The following is a 26,186-nucleotide window of genomic DNA, read 5'->3' as shown; positions in this document are numbered from 1 at the left end:
TCAGAGGCTTCAGCTGGTGCAGAATGCTGCTGCGCGAGTTGTGATGGGGGTTTCCCGATACTCCCATATAACACCTCTACTCCGCGAGCTACATTGGCTTCCGGTTGCCCTCCGGGTGAGATTCAAGGTGCTGGTGATGACCTATAAAGCCCTAAATGGCTTGGGTCCGGGATATTTGAGGGAACACCTACTGCCGACATCAAGTTCCCTTCGTCCTGTGCGCTCCCACTTGGAGGGCCTTCTCAGGGTGCCGCCTGTAAAAGACTGCCGGTGGATAACACCCAGGGGGAGGGCCGTCTCAGTGGGTGCGCCTGCCCTTTGGAACCAGCTGCCCGTGGAGCTTAGGACTGCCGCCAACCTTCAGTCATTCCGCCGGGACCTGAAGACCTGGCTCTTTGAGCTTTCCGGCCTAGGCTGAGAGTTTTTTTTCCCCCCTCAGGGATCAAATTTAATTATTTTAACTGTTTTTAACTCTTGTATTGTATTGATGTTTTAAATACTTTGCCGTCTGCTGCACCTTCCTCAGGCTCCCCTCCGAACACACCGCTGCCATCTTGCCTAACTTCCCACCCCACTCTTTTGCAGCAGGGCCGTCCGGCCCTTTTTCCATCTGCGCCTTCCTCGGGCTGCCCTCCTCCGAACACACCGCTGCCGTCTCGCCCATCTCCCTGTCCACCCCACTCTTGCAGCAGGGCCATCTGGCCCTTTTGCCGTCTGCTACGTCTTCCTCGGGCTACCCTCCTCCAAACACACAGCTGCCGTCTCGCCCGACTGTCTTCCCACCCCACTCTTTTGCAGCAGGGCAGTCTGGCATTCCCCCCCCACCTTAGGTTTTGTACAAGAAACTGTAAACAGAAAGAATCCGTTCTCTTAAGGTCATCCATTCCAGATCATGTAGACTAGTTATAACAACTGGTATGCAAGAGGATGCCAGGTCTTAACAAGTTTAGAAACAACAGTGATATTTCCATGATTTCTGGTGTGACTCAGAGATTACTCATAGACCTTTATTTCATTATTTATGCTCTTTTCCCACATTCCCAGTTTTCCTTGCTCCTTTATTAAACAGATCTCTGTTATATAATAATGACATGATGATGAGGATGATGATGAGGATGGTGATAATAAATAAATAAAGTAAGTAAGTAAGTAAGTAAGTAAGTAAGTTGGAAGGGACCAACCCCCTGCTCAGGCAGGAAACCCTATACCATTTCAGACAAATGGCTGTCCAGTCTCTTCTTAAAAACTTCCAGTGTTGGTTGTTCCACTGGTTAATTGTTCTAACTGTCAGGAAATTTCTCCTTAGTTCTAGGTTGCTTCTCTCTTTGCTTGGCTTCCATCCATTGCTTCTTGTCCTGCCTTCAGGTGCTTTGGAGAATAGCTTGACTCCCTCTTCTTCGTGGCAGCCCCTGAGATATTGGAACACTGCTATCATGTCCCCCCTCGTCCTTCTCTTCATTAAACTAGACATGCCCAATTCCAGCAACCATTCCCTATATGTTTTAGCCTCCAGTCCCCTGATCATCTTTGTTGCTCTTCTCTGTACTCTTTCTAGAGTCTCAACATCTTTCTTACATCGTGATGACCAAAACTGGATGCAGTATTCCAGGTGTGGCCTTACCAAGGCATTATAAAGTGGTATTACTACTTCACAATAGTTGATAATTGATCACTATAGTGATAGTTGATCACTATATGAATGAAACTAAATGTAAATGCAGAACTGAGTTCTCAGTTTACTCAGTTTACAATCTATTCTTTCTAGGACAAAAGAATGTGTTAGCATTGTTGGATTCTTCTGTTATCCCTAAAAATAAGAAACCTTCATGTTGAATAATCATTGTTTTAAGTTGTGTGTAAAAGAGAGGCAAAAATCTGACAAATGCCCTGAAATATTCCCAAAAGGAAATTTGTCATATACCATTCCCATTAGCTATAATACTAGATATATTTACTGATAGCCAAAAATATAATAAAACTTAAAGAGAACCAGCAGAGTGTTTTTGGTTAAAAGAAAAGCAACTAAAAATAATGTATTTTCTAGGGCAAGCTTGTGTTATTAATTAGTTATCTTAGTTAATTGCACTGTATAAATAAAATTGGCTCACTATTTGCACTAAATGTTATGTCTGGACATTTTTACAGTTGCTTAGCCAACTAAAAGGGAACTTAGAAGAAGAAAACAGACATCTACTGGACCAAATACAGACTTTAATGCTACAAAACAGAACACTTTTGGAACAGAATATGGAAAGCAAAGATCTCTTCCATGTTGAGCAAAGACAATATATGTGGGTATCAGTTCAGGAAAGCCAGCTACAAAATCATAGCTGCCATTGAATTGTCAAATATAAATCATGAAAATGTTATTGGGACATTTTCTTAAGAATGGATGAAAAATGTTTTAACACCTTAAGAAAAATGTTTAACACCTTATCAGATTTTAGTCACTCATGTTCATTATGAAAGCATATTCAGTGTTGAATTAATTTGAATGAATCTTACTGAGATTCTGTGTAAGCAATTAAAGAAATTGACAGATTTCTAAATTACAAGTTATAAGCAATCTGTTTTTACCCCTGATGTTTTTATTAGTAAGGAATGATAAGATTCTTTAAAATACATCTTTTCAATTTATTTGAGTAAAGATGTAAATGATATAAAATGACTGTTTTAAAGCAATATGTTTTAAATAATGTTTGCATTTACCATTAAAATGTAATCTGAGTCTTGCTGTGACTACTTAATGACTACTATACTCCAGTAACTGCATAAAATACTTCATAAAATACTTATGAATTAGAGAGAATTTTCATGCCAACCCCATTCATTATTAGCATCTATCATCCAAGACTGCAGTTTTTGTGCAAAAGGGAATTGTAGTCGAAGGTGTCGTCTTAATCAAAATATTCATAAAGTGAGACCTGTAATGAAAAGGTATTAAAATATTTAGATATAAAATTAAAAGGAAAAGCAATTTTGTAGAAATATGTCCTTCTAAAATGTATTTTTTTATAGTGACAAGTTGAATGAATTGAGAAGACAAAAAGAAAAATTAGAAGAAAAGATTATGGATCAGTATAAATTCTATGAACCATCTCCCCCTAGAAGGTAATGTGACCGCTAAGTTAAAGGATGTTGTTTTCTTTCTGTTGGGAATTGTTTGTAGTCACATGACCAGAGAAAAGCAATTTTATTTTTGAATGTTAACAAATTCTAAATTTAGCATTCTTTTTCATCAGTCAGTCAATCAATTTATTTTGGTTATTTATCCGTTCAGAACCGAAAATCACAAACTGAGACAGCAAATTAAAAATCGTAATAAAAATAAAGTGTTATAAAACTGATGTGGTTAAAGTACAATGAATGTCAAGTACAATGTAAAATTATAAAATGCCTCATTCAGAATCAGAAATAAAATCACATTAATTGGACAACATTCATATGGTTAAAAGTATTCATATGGGGAGTTATTACCTGTAACAGTAACCTTTGGAATAAAGGCAATATAACAAACATGGTTTAATGCTTCTGTAGTTCCCTCGCCATGAAGGCAAAAGTCTTCCTTCAAGTGGAATATTTTGAATTTTTTCTTCAAGAATAGTTGTTGGAAGGAGTTAATATTGTCAATGTTAGAATTCTTCACAATTTGGAAACATCATTTGGCTTAAATTCTTTGCCAACTTAAAAAAAAGCAAGTTACTGCTCAGGAACATACAGTATCGTTAAATAGGTCAGTCAGAGCTAATTGGCTTTCCAAAACAATAGTACACTACTTAAGAGCTGTTGCTGCATGCTTATGTCCCATCTTCAGCATTTCATCAGATGAATAGCATTTCAGTTTCAGTTGACTGGTTTCTCTTTATATTGTATAAACCTTTCACATTCTTTTTCATTTTGTTTTTCAAAAGGAGAGGCAACTGGATTACTCTGAAAATGAGGAAATTGATAAAATCAAAGAAAGATGTCAACCGAGAACGCCTCAAATCTCTGACTCTAACACCAACCCGCTCAGAATCTAGTGAAGGTTTTCTTCAGCTGCCACATCAAGATAGTCAAGATAGTTCCTCTGTGGGCTCAAATTCACTTGAAGATGGCCAGACAGTGGGGACTAAAAAAAGCAGCAGTGAGTAATTTTTTAAATTTAAATAGGGAGTAGTATCTGCTGTAATGTTTCCAGTTCAAAATCTATTGGGGAGAGGAAACTACATTTAAAGTATTCTAATACAGTACTTATTATGTGGTTGATAGTGGAGAAGCAACCTCTACAGCAGAGTATACTCCTAAATGTCTTCCAGGGCTTCACTATTGAAAACAAAATTAAGAAATGGGTTAGAATTGGCTGGTGAAATTTGTACCTCCTTTATCCGAATTCTTATTTTTCTCATTCACTCACATTTTTATCATGAAATTTTCCTGTAAAATGCTTCCTTATGAACATCTTTTATATAGTTATAGAGTTGATCCGATTTGTCTGCATGTCCATTACCAACCTGCCATCTGATGAAGTTAATAAAGTGCAACCCTGCCTCCAACATTGCATGGAAGAGATGGTGTATTGGTTCACATATATTATATGTAAAGCTCAGCTGCATACTGATGAGGAATGTATTTATATACCTATTACACATATATGCCACCTTTCATTCAGGAGCTCATGGCAATGTACATAACGGTTCCATCTCTTGCTTTTCCATACAACCACCCTGTGAGGTAGTTGGACTGACAAAGAGCAACTGGTCCAAAAATTTCCAGGCTATGGGTGGACTACAACTTGACTCTCCTGATTTCTAGTCCAATATGTTAAGCACAACACCATTCTAGCCTTCAATTTAAGAATAGCCATCATCCGTGCTTATTATGTAAACTTAGGGAAACAAGCAATTGGCATATTAATATTCATTTTGCTTGTATATTTTAATAGTGCTCTGCCATCAAAACAACAATATATTCAGTAGCAACACTGGCCAATTTTGATTGATCTTAGGTTGTATTAGTAGCAAATAGGATCTGTTTAGCACACAAACCCCAAAGTATGGAAATTCAGACTTAGCAATGTTCAGACCTTAAATAGTAAACTTAGTGGGATCTATAAAATTGCAGAATGCTTATTGTTTATTTTCACAACCCAGTCTATGAGCGTTAGAATTTTGTGCTCACTGTTCAGAATTCTGTTCTCAAGCTATTTGAACTATATCAAAACAATGTATATCCATTGTTAGAATGCTGAATTCTTAATATTTGTTTGTTATTTAATTAACAAAAGCAGTTTTTCATTCATAAATTAAGAAAAATACAATATATATTTCATAAGACAATAGCTTAAAATTTTTACCTATTGCCAAAAGTTGTAAATGTAGTGCCTACCTTTTAATTTTTATATTTTTACACAAACATTTTAAATAATGTTTTGTTTTAAAATGAACAGAAAATGTTCTTTTTGTAGTTTTATATTAATGACAATTTGGTATCATTTACGTGTTTCAGATAACAAGCACTGAAGCTTCTGTTCACTCTGTGCCTCTCAGCGAAACTGAAGCTTATAATAGATACCTTGTGATTTACAGTTACATTCTGACCTACATTTTTATGTACTGCTTGACTGAATGTACTGTCTATGAAGTACAATATATCTATAATATAGATTTGAGTGAATTTTTTTCACTTTTTACCTCTCCTTCATTGATATAATGTGTAGAATGGATGAGATAGGCTCTTTGTCAGCTTCACCATTACAGATTATCAGTTTTTACTGCTGTATAGCAGCTGACTTGTGATTTCCAGTTCTTAGAATCAATACAAATTCCATCTTGTCTGTACTGAATCCCACTGTTTTCTCCCATTCTGTTTCTTACACCTTGGAGAACTGCAGTCCAAACTTGAAATCCAAACAAGTTGGCTGTGTGTTATCTGCACATTTATGAGATCTAGCTCCAAACTATACATGTTTCTTCTCAGTGCTTCATATTAACTAAGATAGGGAGAAGATAGAACTTTGTGGTACCATAAAAGATAATTCCAAAAAGGTCAAGCAAAATCTTAGTATCACTTTCTGATAGCATCTGGAAAAACAGGAAGGAACCACCACTAAATTGTATGTCCAATTTCAGCTCTCCTTCAAATATTTACTTAATGCTATCGAAAGCTGACAACAGATTTAGAACTATCAACAAAGTAGCTCTTCCCTATCTATTTCTGAATTCACCAGATTAAACAAGATGGTCTGCTTGTCAAATCCAATATAAATCCAGACTGAAAAAGGATCAAAATAATAAAGAGTTCAAAGTACAGCAACACCACTTTCTTCACCAAATTGGCTAAATCATTGACAGAGACTGACAAATATATTTTTTTCATGTGTACTCCTAGAAATATATATCCAGAATTGAAGCGTTAGGATGGAGTTATTGATTGAGATAATAACTGGAAGTACTCAGTCCTGGTTTCACTTAGATGAGAGCGGCAAAGTTGGAATCGGTAGATGGGAACGATTTGTACTTCTGGGAATTTTTCTACTCTTTACTCAGTGAAAAATGCAGTGCATATGAAAATAGATAGGTCATAAGTAAAGATTAAATTTTCTAAGATTGTGGTATATATAACTTCTTGGAAGTTAATCTTATTGAACATCATTTTGATTTTTCTCATTATTTTTCTGAGATTAATAATGTACATATATGCTTTGTGTTTGGACTGCAATACAATCCTTTTGTAACACTGAATTTAAAATTATTTTTGTATGTACTCCCTGCTTGATTTTAACATCACTTCAATGTCATATTTTTCTTTTTTCTTTTGTTATGGTATCAGTTTTCTGAATGATACCATCGCCTGCCCCAATACCCAAGAGTTATTATTTAAGATGACATACTATTGGATTGTTTACATTTTTTTTGCACTTCCTTTCTTAATTAGATATGGTTGGTCATGCTTAGCCATGGCTTGTTTTAACTGTGACTAATACAAAAAGTTAGATATATTAAAGTCTGCTTTGCAGATAAAGATAGATATCTTGGCTCTTATTTGACCAATTCCTGAATTTTCCCCCCTCGTATTTTTATTGGTCCTTGTCTTATGTCCATGTGGAATGGATGCTTGATAGGACACAAAGGAAATTGGGACTAAGAGAGGAAACTATATGGTATATATTCACGTTTGTTTATTATTATAGGATGCAGTTGTTGAGTTTATACAACATGCTATGTTAAACTTTATAAACCATGATTTATGGAAGAAACCACATTAAGCTAATACACATATGTTTTTTTTTACTTGTGAGTCACCCAGAATCACTGGGAATCAGCAGCATATTTATTTAATAATTAATAAGCAAACAGATAAATAATAAGTAAACTACAATAGCTTGATTCATATATCACACTAAGTTATAATGAAATCATGTTACAGTTAACATAATGTATGAACCCAATCAGTAAGCCAACAGCAAATAGTTTCAAATGGTTTATTGTCCAAGAACAAAATATATTTATTCTCTGACCCTGCTCCATGCATTAATTAAGGCAAAAACAGAGAAGATTATGGCTTAGTGCAATGTGTGAATCTTGGCATTATATTAAAAAAGTGAACCTTGCAACTGATATACACAACAGTTTAGTGAAATAAAACAGGCTCAAACGAACAAATAATTTAAAAAAAAAAACTACAGCCACAATTTGGCAGCAAGTAAGGACAAAGCTCAGTGATCTTTAATAAACCAAATTAGCATTTTAAAGACATTTTTCAATCTCCAAAAACTTACTTGGTGCTTTCTAACTTACTTTCTGTCTCAAAGTCAGTGCTTGGTTTGGGTTTTGTTAGATTGGTTTTTCAGACATTTATTAATCCTGAACAGTGGAAATTCTTTTTGTTCCTCCCTTAGGATTTCCAGGGTTTCTGGATGTTTTAGAAGCTTCACTATGGAGGTTTCATAATTTCATTGTCCTTCAGCAACATGAAATTAATAGCTGTTAGTAAATTGCACCTAGTGGAGACTCAAACATTCATTTCTGTCCTTAGTTTCAGCATTTAACTTCCATCTGTTCTTCTCCCCTTTTTCTTTGATTTACCGTTTCTGTTTTTCCTTCTGCTATGACATAAAAGTGGTTGCACTGAAAAGACTGCCCTTTTTGAGGAACAGACCGAAGGAAAAAGACAAAATGAAGGCCTTCTACCGTCGCTCCATGTGTAAGACTTTATGAAAAAGTTCAGCTTCTTTTTAAATGGCTACGCTGGCATCTATTACTAACTTTCCTAACCCTTCCCTGGACTGCACTATTTTTTCCTATTCTGCAGAGTGCAAGTCCTGCTGTATACAAGGAGCTGAAGCAATGTTTCTAAACACTGACACTGAATATACATAACTATTGGGCTCTATAAATAACACAAAATGAAGATACTTTTATATGCTCAAATTATGGAGGTTACAGGTAATCCTCAGGTAGCTATGATAATTGGGACTGGAATTTCCATCATTAAGTAATGTGGTCATAAAACACAATGTTACACAAACATGCCACTTAGTGATTCAGTTCCTCCAGTTCTAGTTACCTTTGTTAAGCAAGTCCAGTGTCCAGGTTAAGCGCAATGTCACATGCTGGCCACTTGCAACCTCCTGCCAGCTTCCCCATTAACTTTACTTGTTGGAAGCTGGCAGGGATAGCAAATGATGATCACATGACCACAGTTGCCAGATGCCCAGATTATGCAATTGCAGGGTAGTGTGATGACTGGAACTTTGAGGACCGGTCATAAGTACCATTTATTCAGCACAATTGTAACTTGGAAAGTCTTTGAATAAGTGATTGTTAAACGAGGAACACCTATATACATTTGAGCATATGTGCATAAATGCATATGAATAACTAGGTACCAGGCACACATCTGCAAAGTGAATCTCATTTTTAAATTTAGTTTTAAGTTAAGGATGTAATATGTAGATAACTGTTACAGAGCACATTTAATTTAGAACCTTATCTCTAGTGTTATGCGCAATTATCTATCCCTGTAGAAGCCTGCACAATAAAGGGCCCCTTATCATTGCCAGCACTGACTTTATATAAGCACTTGTGCTCCTCTTACCCTGTTCATTCCACTTACCATTACAAACATCAGAGCTTCTAATATATATTTATGTAGCATTTCAGCACAAGCATGGCAGTTAAAAACATTTACAGTCATCTCTACAAGAAAGCCTTGCTTTTTAACATTTTTCATTCATTCAGTCAAATGCATGTTGTAACATATAGGAACATGGAATGTAGCTTTCAGTGTGATGATTAGAGATAAATGTGAAGCATTTTACAATGCAGAAAAATCATTGAATCATGCTGATTCATTTGCTTTCATTTGCATCCCAGCAATGAATGACCTGATGCAGTCCATGGTCTTAGCAGGAGGACAATGGATAGGTAGTTCTGAGCATCTGGAAGGTCCTGATGATATATCCACGGGTAAAAGGAGAAAAGAATTGGGATCTATGGCCTTCTCTACTACATCCATCAACTTTGCAACTGTCAACTCTGCTGCAGGCTTGAGATCCAAGCAGTTGCTTAATAATAAAGGTATAGGTAGAATCTTTTCAGTGTGGTATGGCTGTGTTAGCAACACTAGTGGTATTGAAATCTATTCATGCTTAATATTTCATGACTTTTCAGCAAATATTTATAATACAGATTTACGTAGTGGGGAAAAGGTCTATATTTCTGACTGACTATTTGTGAGAACATGAATTTATTGGAGCAAAAACTATTTCATAGCATTTTCTAAATGATAAACTAATATTAAGGTTTTGATGTTTGTTTTCCACCTAGATGCAACATCTTTTGAAGATGTCAGTCCACAAGGAATTAGTGACGATTCTAGTACAGGTTCAAGAATTCAAGGTAAGATTTATACTTTAAATAAGTTCTCATTATGGGAACATTGATGAAGTTTAACTAAAAACAGTTTTGCAAGTGAACATTTGGCAGTTTTTGACTATTTTTCTCTCTTCTTTCAACTTTGCATTTCATCTCATCAACTCATCTTATCTTTTTTTTTTTCATTTCATGTAATAAAATTCCTTCCCCATTTCCCTAATGCAGTTGTTTAAGTAAAACAAACAGTTGAGTGCAAGGTTCATTTCTTCAGTTCTCCTTCAGTTCTAGATGTCAGAGTTCAGTGTTGAAAGTCAGTTAGACAATCTGTTTCTTAACATATGTTCACATATATTAATTTATTATCTTTATCAAATATAATCAGAGAGTGCTGAAATAGAAGCTACAGCTAAATAAAATTTAATTGATCATTCAAAATTGATTTAAATCAGGGGTGTCAAACTCAATTTCATTGAGGGCCGCATCAGCATTGCAGTTGCCCTCGGGGCCGGGTGGGTATGGCCAGGGTGGGCGTGGCCTACTGGGTGGGCGTGGCTAGAGTGCGTATGGCCTACTGGGTGGGCATGGCCAGCTCTACATTGTTCGCATCAAGGGTGCCTATGGGGGCCTGGGCAGGAGTGGGACAGATCTGAGGGTCTCTGGCAGAAGGAGGGTCTCTGGGCCAGGGCCAAGGCAGAGGGGGCTGTTCCCTCACTGTTTCCAGGATGGCTTTGCGGGCCACATGAAACCACTTCGCGGGCCTGATCCGGCCCCTGGGCCTTGTGTTTGACATGTCTGATTTAAATCAAATGCATTAGTCTGAACTATATTAATACTGTCTCTATATTGTTTTAAGTGTACATGATGTTAAATTAGGAGTGTTTTTGTTCTATTGAGATGGCATTTCTGCATAGGTGACATCCATGCAAAATCTATTGTAAATGCTTTAAACAAAATTAATTTTCTACATGTTTACATGCTATTTTTAACCATGTTTTAAATTCTAAACAATTCTATTTTTCTTGTTTCATATCTTTTTTTACTGCTGTAGAGCAAGGGTCCCCAACCCCCAGGCTGCAGCCCAGTACTGGGTCGCAGCCTGTTTGGAACTGGCCCCGGAAGCGGGATCCGCACACAGCTCCATTTGTGTGAGTGGTGGGTTTGTCTGCCCACCGCTTGCACAAATGGAGCTGTGTGCACATGCTTGCCCACCACTCATGCAGAACCATCCCCTTTCCCCCTGCCCACCAATTCTGAAAGCCCAAAAGGTTGTGGAGCATTTTTTAAAAGTTGCCTATACACATTTCTTTCTGTTTTAGGGATATTGTTTAAAGAGTATTAATGCCAAATTCATATTTCTACATTAAATGATAAATTAGTGCACTTTTTCAGTGTTGGTGCAATTCCGGAGATTTTAATACCAACATATATCTGCCACCAATTTGATAAAAATTGGGGCAGGCCTTTGCAGGGAGACTATTATGCAAGATGGTGTTGTATTCCCAGACAGTGGATATAAATGCTTACCGTATATTTTTGACAAACGAACTTTGCTTTTTTATATGAATTCCTGAAGTGCAACCTCCTATACAAACTTCTTAACGATTATTGTGAATGCTAAAGTGATTACTTCAGTGTTGAAATTAACAATACTTTCTCACAGTGCTAACATTGGCTTGTGTCTCCCAGAATCATCTTCTGTAAAAGAAGTTTTGTTTATTTTGCACCCAATGATTTCTGTCCTCTCTTGACCCTCCTCCTAATGGCCTCTGTGGGAACTCTCTTCTGGGTAAATGCAGAAATCTCTCATGCAGTTCTCTTTTTTTATCATATCATGCCCCGTTGTGGATTCCACATAGATGCTTTCTAGCTCCTTCTTTCCCTGGCCCCAGTCGCTCTTAATGGGCCCATATAAAGCAGAAAAGAGAAGACTTCTCCTCTCTCTAGTCTTCTTCTCTCAATAGATCAGCTTTTGCCCGGTATTCCATAGGCATTTGGTCCTCTGGATTGTTAATTATGCATTCTCATGTCTTGTCTATACAACTCCAACATTTCTCTCCCCACTGCTGTTTAACTTCTATGTGAGACCACTAGGTGAGGTCATCTATTGCCATAGGATTAGATATTGTCAATATGTTGATGATAATCAATTATATATCTCAACCCTAGGCCCTTGGAGAAATTCTGTTGAAGGTATGTCTTGGTATCGGGGGATGGAGGAGTCCAAATGAGTATTCTTGAATGCAATTCAGACTACTGGTTCTTATTTACATAGCCCTTTAGTGATAGGTCCAAATTATTTGTGAGATTATTCATTCATTTCTATAATCTGATTTGATAGGTGCTTTATGCCAGGGCTTTTCAACCAGTGGTACGCGACCATCCTATAAAAGTGGTAGCGGGGGAGGGGAATGAGCTGAACCGGTGGCAACACCGCACAAGCCTGAGCAAGAGATGGCTGGAGCTGCAGGGCTGTCAGGGCTCAGCGGAAGCGCCAGGATCAGTGCCAGTCTCCAGCTGGAGCTCAGCGCTGATCCTGGCGCTTCTGAGCCCAGAAGAAGCGCCGATCACCTGGAACGTTGCAGCATCTCCAGGGTCTTGTGATTTACATTCAGATGTTTGGCAACTGATTCATATTTATGACGGTCACAGTGTCCCAGGGTCATGTGAAGTGACCAAAACCTGCTGCAACCACCCAGCAGACTGGGGGGGGGGAATAAAAACCGAACACCCCCCACTCCACCCCCGCTGCCAATCCTCAACAGAAATGCTCACAACAATGAAAACCTTGGACAGGAGGAAGAGCGCTGCTGGGTGGGCAGACAGGTGTCTTGCTTGGCTGTGGCTTGTGGGGCACTGTTGTAAGTCGAGGACTACCTATACTTCATCACTGTTTTCCTTTTTGTTTTGTTTTTTGGTCATAAAGTTTTTGACACCTTGCTAGATGACTAGTGGTACTCGGATGTTGCCATATCCTAAAAGTGGTAGAATGGGTGAAAAGGTTGAAAAGCCCTGCTTTATGCTATGCATTGATTCTTTTTCATTTAGCTTCCAGACCAGCCAGCCTTGATAGTGGCAGAACATCAACTAGTAATAGCAATAATAATGCATCACTGCATGATGTCAAAGGTATGCTTCTAGACAAAATGAACTGTGCTTCATTCTTTATATTACAAAGAAGAATGGGTGATATTCATAGCATGAGGGAATTTTTACTGTGATAATTTTAACCATTTTGCTATTTTTACAATAAAACTTTAAAATAGATGACTTTGCTAAGAGTGTATGCTACACAAATATAATAGATACTTGCATTTCTATAGTTTCTATTCACTGCTCTACTCCCCTTCATATAAGTAGAATTCAAGTACATCATAATATACTGAACATGTCACTAAGTGGGAAATTTTTTCAGATACTCTGACAAACATACACCCCCACTATATGTCACGGGCTCCCTGCTTCTAGACTGCAGCAGAAGTCTCTCGTTCCTGTGTTCGGCATCTACCCTGCTTGTTGCAGGACGAGCTTTGACAACGGGTAGAAAATAAAATGTGTAGTCCAAAAATTACAGGTACACTGATGGCATTTGATGTCCCAATTATCATTAGCAATATAGTATAATTAATAATAATAGTGCTAAAATATTGAACATCTAGGTGTATTGCTATTAATAGTGGGCAAACAAAGAAAAGAATTCATAGGAATGAAGCAAAGGAAAATAGAGACTTAAGTGGATAGAGATGACTGAGAAGGAAAGGAAAGATCTCATTAGGAGAATAAAGATTCAGAAAAGGAATGTATAAATATATATAAATAATAATAAAGTTGGAAGGGACCTTGGAGGTCATCTAGTCAAACTCCCTGCTCAGGAAGGAAACTCTATACCATTTCAAATGGCTGTCCAGTCTCTTCTTAAAAACTTCCAGTGTTGGAGCATTCACAGCTTCTGGAAGAAGGTTGTTCCATTGATTAATTGTTCTAGCTGTCAGGAAATTTCTCCTTAGTTCTAGGTTGCTTCTCTCTTTGGTTAGCTTCCATCCATTGCTTCTTGTCCTGCCTTCAGGTGCTTTGGAGAATAGCTTGACTCCCTCTTCTTTGTGGCAACCCCTGAGATATTGGAACACTGCTATCATGTCACCCCTAGTCCTTCCCTTCATTAAACTAAACTAAACTTCATTAAACTGTCTATGGAGATTCTCAATCATCCAGATCATGGTTGTCCCAAAGGTGCTATTCCAAAAGGCAACTGAATTTTCTTGGTTTTTTTTTTCCTTTGGAAATGTTTCACTTCTCATCCAAGAAGCTTTTTCAGTTCTGATTGTCAGAACTGAAGAAGCTTCTTGGATGAGAAACGAAATGTTTTCAAGGGAAAAACCAAGAAAGCCCAGTTGCCTTTTGGAAAAGTATCTTTGGGTTCAGAAAAGGAGAGTATAAAAATATTTAGATATTTCTATAGTGGAATTTATGCAAATAAGATACATAACATGAGAAAGAAAAAAAGGAAGAAATGAGAACTGATAGGAGTAAAGAAAAAATGCAGATATAAGTGGACAGAGAAGAAAAAAATTTCTCATAAGGACAAAAAAAATTAAAGGAGAGTATGAAGAATGCTTAGATATATCAAGAGTGAGATCTGTACAAATAAAGGTAACAAAAAGGCAAAGGAAAGAAAAGTCTCATATCCAAAGCTCCAGAAGCACACTAGGCTGGCTACTTAGCTTGTTGTTTTGTTGTAAAAAATATCTGTGTTTAAAGCAGATCATGCACAACCACCTATCACTGCCTCAATGAATTCATTTCATTAATTTTACTGGATTTTGTATCTTTTTGAGCATTTGTGTTTTTTCCAATATAAATTATTCCCTCCAGAAATACTATGTCAGTTACGTATATATTGCTTGTATTCTAAAAGTATATACTGCTTAGAAGTTTTTTAAATTCTTATTCAAAATATTGCAAAAAAAAATAGTTTCCAGGTAACTGCTTTGGACTGAAGAAATGCCAAAATGAGAAATTGATGTCTCTTCTTCAAATTATATCCACAGGAATTGAGACTTTAAATAGAGAGCAGTGTGTTTTTAAATAAATCTTTTCAGCAAACTCTTTATTAACTTGAAAATATTATTTTCATGTTTCAATTTCATTACTTTTATAATATATTATAAAAGATAGCAGATCACTATGATTCTATTATCTGGGCTACTGAAAAGGTTTGTGTGTTGGATGTGTGTGGTGGGAATGTATATGTATGTATAGAAAATTGGAAACTGATGTTTTAAAAGAAAGTTGAAGTCAAAACTTTTTAAATGAACATTAGATGTCATAATGAAGAGCCGTAAAGGGAAAAATTAAGGAAATACATTTTATTATACAAATTTTTAATAGATGTTTAAGCAGGTTACTGTACAGTAGTTGATATTTCAGTACTTTAAAAACATCTAGCAATATATTGTATTTCATTCCAAATGTACTTGTTAAAACGTTTGTACGGTAATTTATTTTACCTAAGAAAAATATCAATGCTGTTTATTCTAAAGCAGGTGCAAGTAACAACCAAAGCAGACCTCAGAGCCACAGTAGTGGAGAATTTAGCCTACTTCATGAGCATGAAGCATGGTCCAGTAATAGCAGCAGCCCCATACAGTATTTGAAAAGTCACACTAAATCTAGTCTCCTACTTCATCACACAATGTCAGAAAAAATAGATAAACAAGGAATACGGAGAATTAAAACTGAATCCCCTGGAAGTGAAATGGTTACTCTGCAGCAATTTCTGGAAGAAAGTAATAAAGTTACTTCAGCTGAGGTATGTTAAAAATTACTTAATTTTAAGAGACATAATATAAGCCTGAGTAAACATAATATGAGTTCAAGTAGATCATGACAATTGATTTGAAATCCAGGTAAAGAAAAACAACTAATTTTAAATCTCAGAACCAGCATTCTGTATTTATTAAAAAATTGAAGAAGATAACCAAGTAGGAAAGTAATAGCTGAAATGCTTAGTTTAAAAAAGTACGTTCTATTAATGGTCATATCTATAAAAAGAAGATAATGCCATTATGCATGGTAGACTTGAATAAGCCTACACAAAGTTAATCTTAGGTTTTTTACAACAGAATGGTTATTCTCAAGCCCTAAATAATGTTTTCAGCAACTTTGTTACATTATAGCCTAAATAAAATAGGTTTGCCATAATCATTCATTGAATCTCATTCTGCTTTTAGAAATGATTTGTTAAAATAGAAGCTACCATAAGTCTTTAAACTTCCTCCAAAACTCCTCCCTGGTCCTACAACTTGTCTGAAAATCCTTTCGCCTCTTTTTCAGCAAATTTTCCTTTCTCCATCCAACCTCTTTCGGATTCGTTCAGGACTCAGCTCTGGAGACAAATATTCTTTGATAGATCTTCTCTGAAATCTTATTCTCCAAGCTACCTTGCTGCTCAAGGAGACGGGCCAGATTAGCACCCTCCAACCATTTCCATTACAAAATTATGAGATTGAAACTGGTCCTCTTCGGGATAACCCATTACTTTTGGGAAATTTCCCAGTTACTATAATTTCTGTAGCTTCTCTCTAGTTTTCATTTTTTTCTATAACTTCTCACTAGTGTTTAGTTTCTTTGAAACTTATGGCATCAACCTCATCAAATATGATCAGCTGGCATATATTCTTAAAGTAGCTTAATGCCCCTTCAAGGGATATCTTTCATCCACACACCAATCATCCATAGCTTTTTACTCAATGATTCATCACCAGTTTAGTGTTTTCCAACCCTACAGTATTATTCATTAGTTCATTTTCTCTCTCTCTTTATTAAGGAAAAGTAGTCTCTTGCTTATTTTTCCTTTTACAATATGAGTTAGCTGCCTTAATGTAATTCCAAGATATATTTTAAAAAATAGAGAAAATACAAAAAATATATTAGTATGTACCAGTAAATAAAAAAAATCAAGTAATATACATGTGAACATTTATCATATATAAGTAATACACCAGATTATAATCTATTGTTGTTAAGATAAATCATAATATCCAACCAAGTTTGATAAAATTGTGATTCCTGCTTCTGAAATTTCATTACTTTATCGGTGGTTTCCCCCCCCCCCAAATATGGCAATTGAAGAGACTTTACTTATCCACAACTCAGTTTTATATTCTCTAAAATTTACCAGTGTTGAACAATTATTATTTTGGCTGCTATAATTAAATAGATAATCAATTCTTTATTTTAAAGCTTGTTGTTTGATCCTGCAAAAAGTACAATAAAAAGTGTATTTTTCAATTGCTTAAATTTGGTTAGACATCTATTATGAATATATAATATTATTTTTGCCATTGCTACATATTCTCCCAATTTTATCTCCCAGTTTGACAGAATTTGTTATCCCAAATTTGTTCCTGCAGCTGTTAGTGTATATCTGTAAATTGTGATATTTTCATTTTGGAGAGTAAATAAATTGGCAATTTAGAATTAATGTTTTATGCTATGTTTTTCACGTTTCTTAAAATAAAAGTTCAGTAATTTTCTCAGCTCATTTAAAAGCAACAATACAGCATCAGAGAAAACATTTTTCATAATAGGCCACAGTTCTTCTGGAATTAAGTTTGCAGGTACAGGTAACTATTGGGACCTAAGCAATGTGTTGTTAGGTGAAATGCAGTCTCCAAAAGGAGAGAAATAGGGGCTAGGTAGGCAGGTTCAGTCTGTGGATCAGTATAAATTTGATGAGAAAACTCTATGTGTTTTTTGTATTCATTCTCTTTCTATCAATTTTTGCAGCTGAAGTCTTCAAGCAAAGATAATCTTTTGGATGAAGTAATGAAATTTTTTTCAGAAAATGCTGAATTAACAGGAAGAGAAAAACTAAGCAAACAGACATCAGGCAGTAGTGGTATTGTCAGATCGCAGAGTGTAAGAAATACAACAGAATTATGTGATGGAAAGTTAGGTAAGCAAGAGCCTCTTGCAAGGCTCAATTTAAACAGAACAGAAGATTCTAAAGATTGGAACTTTTTAGAGACATATACTGCAGGCACTGAAGGAAAGATCAGATCTGTTAAAGAAAATGTCCAGTCACAGCGACAATCCAAAGACTGCAATCCCTATGCTACTTTACCTCGTGCAAGCAGTGTGATTTCAACAGCAGAAGGAACTACTCGGAGGACCAGTATCCATGATTTTTTATCTAAGGACACTAGGCAGCCAATATTTGTTGATCCTACTCCAGCTACAGCTGAACAAAGTATTATATCATCTTCGAGTGAGTACAATCCTCAACAACAATCTTCTGTTTTTTATTATGCTCCTCATAATGCAGTTACTTTTTCTGAAAATGACTTAGCTAATATTACTATACCTGATAATTTGAATATACCTGAAAGGCTTAGCAATTCCAGAACAAAGACCAAATTTATTACTAAAACATTTTCTCTTAGTAATGTAAATAATGATAAAGTGGATATATCATCTTCAGGCCATTTTTCTATGCCATTTCTGATGCTTAATACTGAATTAGTCTGTGATGTTAGTGGATTACCTCAAACATCCATAACCAAAACAGCTAAATCATTTCATTCATTGGTGAAATTGCCACAGAAAGATCACAAACAACCTTTTGAAAATCAGAAATCTGAAAATAAAAAGGTAGATCTCACACAGAATAGCAATAAACTTAAAACCCTTCTGCATTCAGACCCTAATGATAGTGAATCCCCATTACTAGCTGAGGAAGATACCCAAACTATTTGGTATGAATATGGTTGTGTATGATAAGCTATACAGTTAAGTAACTTCCCTGATAAAGTGTGAACGGGCTTGAAACGTAGAGCCTGTCTTATTAATTAGATAGAAAAAACTCAGATTTTTTTTCTCACCTTTTGTTTCTTAGCATGTGAATTCTTAGCATATGAAGGAATATAAAGTTAAAGCCATGCTAAAGTTTGCATGAAGTATTAACTGCAATGTGTGATTGCTGCATGCCTCATCAAAATCTTAATGCAAGCTAACTGATTTTTTATCTTCTATTTGTTAAAAAATATGTTATCGACATTACTGGATGCATGCTAGCCAGTTGCATGGCACCATGCCAGAAACAGCATTTTTAAAGATACAGTATAGTAATTACAACAGTTTACAGCAATTACTAATTTTGGGGCAGTTTCTCTTCTATTCAGATGCTGCAGTTTTATGTGGATTAGATTTTAGGCCCAATCCAGCTATGTTAAATTTTGATTGGTTTAAAATAAGTAGAATTGTTTGTCCAGAATTTGTTTTATCACTTTATAGTTTACAAATCAGTTGTATGTGTGCACATCCAGAAATAAATCCCACAAAATATTTGTTTGGATTCTTTTTCCCAAATTAAGTGTGTGTCATGTTGTATTACAGTCATGTCACCTGACGTGAATTGAGCCCTTCCTGTTCTTTCCCACTCAGGCTAGTAAAAAAACGTGGAAGGAGGTCTGCATTGTAGCTTTTAATTTATAATATATCCTAAAGAAATGTCATAGTCAGAATAATTTAGTGTAACCATCATTTTTGTACTCAGTGTGTACTCTAAATATAAAATATATGGCATAAAGCCTAAATGGTAGCTCTGGTTCTGTTTAACGATATATAAGTTGCACTGGAAGGACAAACCTGCTTCATTTGTTTTTTCTGTTCTTTCCCATTCCATGCTTGAAGCACTTGTGTACTTCTGTGTTGTGTTGTTTGTGGGCCTATGTCAGAATTTTTATGATATAGCAGCATTAATTTTGACACTGTTAAAATAAAAAATAAAATGAAACAGCAGTATCTTTTTTCTTATTAAATACAATAGCTAATGAGAAAGTGTTATCAAAACGTTTTAAATTGGCCTCAGCAGATTATTTTAGTTATGCTCATATTCTTTGTTCGTTTTTCATTGTACAAATAAATCCTATATTGTATTTCAAGCTACATCCAATAAGCTTTAAATATTTTAATATGGTATAAACTAAGGATTTCAGGAAATTTGTGTGTATGGCTACTATTGTCTCTGAGTATGTCTGGGAAAAAATCCTGTCTAAGATACTGTAAAGTTTCTATTTAGAAATATGAACTAACATATATGAGGTGAATAGCCTAATAGTCTTGCTTTAGTGTAAGATAGCCTGTGTTGTTATGCTATTTAAGAAACACAGCCTTTTAAAAGTCTTGCAGAATTACTTGAAACCTATAAGATTAAAGAATGTAAACATTTCTGCACAACCTTAATTGTACAGCTTACCTGTTTTGCACCTGTCAGGATAATTGGCTCACATTTCTTCTATTTTCCTTTTGGCCCCTTCAAGTCAGTATTGATTCCTGGTGAGCAGCTTCAAAATTGGTGCATGTGCACACACACAGAATCACACACGCTGGCACAGCACTAGTGGCCCCGTTCACGCATGCGGCATGTGCTGCACCATGCACATGCACGAACGGCCACGCACCCCCTGCGGTGGCTAGCAGCCCCGTTCGCGCATGCGCAAATGGGCCACACAACCCACCCTGGTTAGCAGCCTGTTCACGCATGCGCAAATGGACCATGGACACCTGCCCCGCGCTAGGGCCCCCATTCGTGCACAAACAGGCTGCGGGTGCTAGTGCAAGTGAGGAATGCACGCCTACGTGTGCGCGCACTGGTCAGCCATTTCTGTGGGTTGCAGCCCATGGGTTAGGGGCCCCTGAGCTAAAGAGATGCCTCAGGCACCAGTGGAAGACAACAAGGAGCAAATCTCACTTCTCTTAGAGCCTACCTTGTGGTAGAAAGGGTGGCAAAATGTATTTTTCTTTCCTTATTGCATCTGCAGAGCTGCCTGGTGGTCCTATTTTGGGTAACCCAAACTCTCCTTGGAAGGAGTAATTCTACTTAAAAGGGTTGCTGTGAAGAATATGCTAGGAATCTGACAGATAAAGTTGCTTAGATTCTGTTTATGGTGGACTTTGTATTGAAGTTGGCAACGGAGGCTAGGTCTTGAATGGTTATCTGTTGAGCCTGGGGAATTGGGTGGGGTTCTTGTAGCTGTTACTTCAGCCAACTCTGTATTAGATCCATGTTCTTCTGGCTGGTCAAGGCTGTCCAGGAGGGGATGTGTGATTGGGTTCTGGTGGCGGTTATTTATTTCTTGAGGGAGAGGAGATCCATGAGCTCTTAAGGGGCCATTGCTTAACCCAACTAGTCTGGACAGTTTTCATCTGATTTCCAGCCTTCCCTTTTTGAAGTGCAGTTTCAATGGGCTCTGGATGAAACAGATTATCAAGACCTTGGCCTAAGATTAATTTGAATTTAATGTGGGGCATGGGATAGAAACAGTGGGAGTGTCACAGTGGCCTAGAGATGAAAACACTCACCTTCCACTCAGAAGGTTAAGAGTTCAATCCTAGTCACCAGAGATGTTTCTTTATTAGGGTACAAAGAGAAAATATCTGCTACGAACTCTGCATAGGTGTCAGGAAGGGCATCCGGCCAGTAAATTCTCAGGCCCATTCAGTTGCCCTGACTTCATCCTGAATAAAGGTATTAAAGAGTCATAAAAAGAAAAAAAAGGGATGGAAACAGCATTAGTCAATTCTTGGATGAAATCTGGCAAGAGTGGAATGAGGATAGTGCATCCATTGTTGCTCATCTAGACTTCTCAGCAGCTTTTGATCACGGTATATTTCTGAACCAGTTCTGGGAGTTGGATGTGGGTGGCAGTGTTGTGCTGGTTCTTCTTCTTCCTCTGTTATAGGAAGTTGTGTGCTAGCTGCATCCATTCCTGGACCAAGGGTGCTTGCTTGTCATTATGCCCTCGTGACCTCTTGCCTGGACTACTATAATGCACTGATTATAGGGATGCCCTTGAAGAGCATTCAAAAAACTTCAACTGGTGCAGAATGCAGAAGTATGGGTAGTAAATGATATCAGTTATTTGACGCTTGTAACAAAGCTACTCCATGAGTTGCATTGATTGCCAGTGTGCTTCCAGATACAATTCAGGGTGCTGGTTGTCACCTTTAAAGGACAGGATTTCTTGAGGGACCATCTCCCCTGCTGTTTTTACCTGACTGATCAGGCCCCATCAGCCAAAGAATGTCAGCTGGTAGGGCTTACTAGACATGCCTTTTCTGTGGTAGTGCCCTGCTTATAAAACATGGCTCTGCCTTCCATAAGGCCCTGACATCCTGGTTCTTTGCCTGGACTTGGGACCCCAAAGATGTGCAGGGATCCGCTACTTGGTTATTGCTAGTGATTTAGGTTTATGTTGTTCAGCTGCTATGTGTTTTAACTTTTCTCACGTTAATGTTTATATTTTGTTTTAACTGTTCTCCTCCACACAGTCATTTGTTGAGATGGGCAGCTATATAAATTGGATGGATGGATGGATGGATGGATGAATAGATAGATAGATAAAAACAAAATATCATGAGTATATGGCAGAAAAAAGGTTGCCAGGCAAGTTCATTTCATGGTTAGATACAAAGGGGGGAAAATAGCTAGCTAATTTGTAACAGAAGTTGCAATGCAAAAATGACTGTGCTGCAACAACTCGCACTTGAAACAAGAATGTGTGATTAGTTTTCAGCAGATCCATATTGTTATTTATTTATTTCAGCACTTACACATAAGTACTCATTTCATGAGTTGGGGAAGCTTACAAAGATGTACTAAAAATAACATTAAAAGATGTAACACATAGAAACATTAACATGTTTAAAAGCCTGAGAAAATAAGTTTCAATCTCCTTCTAAATTGTAGCAAGGTAGGAATCTATTTTTAACTTAACCAGTGTTCACTGGGGTTGGTGGGGCAGAGGGCAGGGTGACAAATGGTATATGGGATCGATGAGACAGCAGACATCGATGAATGTGTCCCAGTCTTCCTCCAAGGTAGGCTGTTTTGTATGAGTGTGTGCCCTTGAAAGAATCTTGATTCCTGGTGACAGGACTAGTCCCTGCATTTTTCGCTGCAATGGGTTGGTAATGGTGTTGTTTTTTAAGTAGCTTGCCACTACCTTTTCCTAAAGCTGGGAAAATGTAACTGGCCCATAGTCACCCAGCTGGCTTTATGCCTAAGGTTGGACTAAAATTCTCATTTACTGATTTTTAATCCAATATCTTAATTAAACCAAACTCTACAGGATGTATCACAGTTACTTACTTTCTAATCGCTTTCTCTTCTATGGGCAGAGAATAAACAATTAGACCTGTCAGTCAAGTAAAAACAATTACAATCCAAGATCAAACACATTAAAAACAAGTGTACAATACAGTGCAATAACTATAAAAAGAAAATTGCGAGAACATCTTAAAGCAATTAGCAGCTAACAATTAGTAGCACGAGGGAGAAACCATCCACACACAGCAGGGGTGTCAAACTGGCGGCGCACGGGCTGGATGCGTCACATACATCCTAGCTCTGCAAAGGCAAAAAACATTGCGATATGTCACGATACATCACGTGACACAATCAAGTTTGAAACCTGTGATCCAGAGTCACATAAAAGTGAGATGGGCAGCTGTATAAATTGAATAAATATAAATAGCTGTAAATAGCTGTAGCTATTGATAAGCATTGTGCAACTTTGTTAGAGGTTTCTGAAAAACAATCACGCAGGAGAACATAACAGTCTCCTGGTCATAATGGCAATTACAGTTATAGGAAGTACCAATAAAGGAGAATATTTGTAGCTCGGGGTTGAAATAAAAGATCCTTGATGCTTTCTCAGCTTCATTGTTTTCTTGAAGACATTTCATTTTTTACTGATGACTAGTACTGATGTTGTTACCTAGTTTGGGTAATGAAACGTATGCAAAAAACCAAGTGTAGAGCACATCAAGGACCCCTTATAATTGGATGTATTAAACGTGATCACCATTGGTATACATTGAACATTTTAATAGCACATACAGATTAAATTCTATCTCCTAGTCTGAACAAAAGTAACTTTGGCCTTCATATTGGAAGCTTATTTACTTGTTGCCCTTACAGGTAGTGCCCTAATTCAGGGCTTTTCAACCTTTTCACCCATTGTACCACTTTTAGGATATGGCAACATCCGAGTATCAATAGTCGCCTAGCCAGGTGTCAAAAAATTGATGACCCCCCACAAAAAAAGGAAAAAAGTGATGGAAGTACAGGTAGTCCTCAACTTACAACAGTTTGCTTAGTGACTGTTCGAAGTTACAATGGCACTGAAAAAAGTGCCCCCCAAGCCACAGCCGAGCACTGCCTGCCCGGCGGCGCACTTCCTCCTGTCCGAGGTTTTCATTGTTGTGAGCATTTCTGTTGAGGATTGGCAGCGGGGGTGGGGGTGGGGTGTTTGGTTTTTATTCCCCCCCATCTGCTGGGTGGTTGCAGCGGGTTTTGGTCACTTCACATGACCCTGGGACACTGTGACCGTCATAAATATGAATCAGTTGCCAAGCATCTGAATGTAAATCACAAGACCCTGGAGATGCTGCAACATTCCAGCTGATCGGCACTTCCACTGAGCCCTGACAGCCCTGAAGAAGTGCTGATCCTGGCGCTTCTGCTGAGCCGACAGCCCTGCAGCTCCAGCCATCTCTTGCTCAGGCTTGTGCAGTGCTACCACCGGTTCAGCTCATTCCCCTCCCCCGCTACCACTTTTCTAGGATGGTCGCATGCCAGGTGCCAATGTACCACAGGTGGTACCCGTACCACTGGTTGAACAGCCCTGCCCTAGTTCAAGCCAAAGCAAATAATCTCTTATGTCGTGAGTATAAGGTATTATAGGAATATCTAGGGATAGACCAGGTAGGAGTGGTAATACTACAAAAGAGATGGGAGACTTTGGCTCTAACATTGTGGATATTATTATTATTATTATTATTATTATTATTATTATTATTATTATTATTATTATTATTAGTTTAATTTATATACCGCCCTTCTCCCGGAGGACTCAGGGCGGTGAACAGGGCAATACATAAAAACTAGATACAAAAATTAAAAATTATTAAAACGTGATTAAACAATGCCCATAATAAATTAATACAGATTAAAAATTGAGGTTCATTTATAAAAATCCCATCCCGTCCCATCAGGCCAGGCCAGCTTGTTTAAAGAGATGGGTTTTAAGATCGCGCCGGAAGGAGCGGAGATCGGGCGCCATCCGGAGCTCGACCGGAAGATGGTTCCATAAATCCGGTGCACCCACAGAGAACGCCCTCCCCCTGGGGTCCACCAGTCGGCATTCTTTGACCGGTGGCACCCTGAGGAGGCCCTCTCTGTGGGAGCGTACTGGGCGGAGGGAAGTTGATGCCGGCTGCAGGTGCTCCCCAAGGTATTCCGGACCCATGCCATGAAGGGCTTTGTAGGTCATTACTAACACCTTGAACCTCACCCGGAAGACAACTGGTAGCCAATGCAGCTCGTGGAGCAAAGGTGTGACATGGGAGTATCGGGAAGCTCCCAATACAACTCTCGCGGCCGCATTCTGTACCAGTTGGAGCCTCCGAGTGGTCTTCAAGGGTAGCCCCATGTAGAGAGCGTTGCAGTAATCAAGACGAGAGGTCACGAGCGCATGAGTGACCGTACGTAAGGCATCCCGGTCTAGATAGGGCCGCAACTGGCGCACCAGGCGAACCTGGGCGAAGGCCCCCCTAGTCACAGCTACTATATGGTCTTCTAGGGAGAGCTGTGAATCTAGGAGGACTCCCAAGTTGCGAGCCCTATCTACAGGAGGTAATAACTCACCCCCCATAGTGAGGGGTGGGATATCCTGAATATCCCGAGATGCCGGTACGCACAGCCACTCAGTCTTGTCAGGGTTGAGTCGAAGCCTGTTCCTCCCCATCCAGACCCGGACCGCCTCCAGGCACCGGGACATCATGTCGAGGGCATCACTGGGGTGGTTTGGGGTCGAAATGAAAAGTTGGGTATCATCAGCATACTGATGATACCCAACTCCAAAACCACGAATGATCTCACCCAGCGGTTTCATGTAGATGTTGAACAGGAGAGGCGAGAGGACCGACCCCTGAGGGACTCCACAAACGAGAGGCCTCGCGGTCGACCTCTGCCCCCCTGCCAACACCGACTGCGAGCGTCCCAGGAGATAGGAGGAGAACCACTGAAGAACCGTGCCTCCCACTCCCAATCCCCTGAGACGCCGCAGCAGGATACCATGGTCGATGGTATCGAAAGCCGCTGAGAGGTCTAATAGGACTAGGACAGAGGAATATCCCCTGTCCCGAGCCCTCCAGAGATCATTCACCAGCGCGACCAATGCCGTCTCCGTGCTGTACCCGGGCCTGAAGCCCGATTGGTACGGGTCTAGATAATCCGCTTCATCCAGGACCACAGGGAGCTGATGC

The 26,186-nt window shown here is 38.2% G+C and overlaps 1 protein-coding gene across 2 annotated transcripts in view; it reads left to right on the top strand.

Moving 5' to 3' along the window:
• CCDC88A (coiled-coil domain containing 88A) overlaps window positions 1-26,186 on the top strand; it is a 93,861-nt gene that overhangs the window by 59,573 nt on the left and 8,102 nt on the right. The window contains exons 23-31 of one of the 2 annotated variants that reach the window (XM_083373193.1): window positions 2,146-2,291; window positions 3,019-3,111; window positions 3,912-4,126; window positions 8,101-8,184; window positions 9,357-9,560; window positions 9,810-9,881; window positions 12,903-12,983; window positions 15,395-15,663; window positions 17,643-18,123. In XM_083373193.1, the coding sequence (XP_083229319.1) occupies window positions 2,146-2,291; window positions 3,019-3,111; window positions 3,912-4,126; window positions 8,101-8,184; window positions 9,357-9,560; window positions 9,810-9,881; window positions 12,903-12,983; window positions 15,395-15,663; window positions 17,643-18,123 (1,645 nt within the window). Of the gene's footprint in view, window positions 1-2,145; window positions 2,292-3,018; window positions 3,112-3,911; window positions 4,127-8,100; window positions 8,185-9,356; window positions 9,561-9,809; window positions 9,882-12,902; window positions 12,984-15,394; window positions 15,664-17,642; window positions 19,627-26,186 lie in introns of those variants that run through there. The other variant, XM_083373192.1, reaches the window with a different exon arrangement.

This window comes from Vipera ursinii (genome assembly GCF_947247035.1).
Source record: "Vipera ursinii genome assembly, chromosome: 1".
NCBI lineage: Eukaryota > Metazoa > Chordata > Lepidosauria > Squamata > Viperidae > Vipera > Vipera ursinii.
This window is presented reverse-complemented; position numbering and strand designations above follow the sequence as displayed.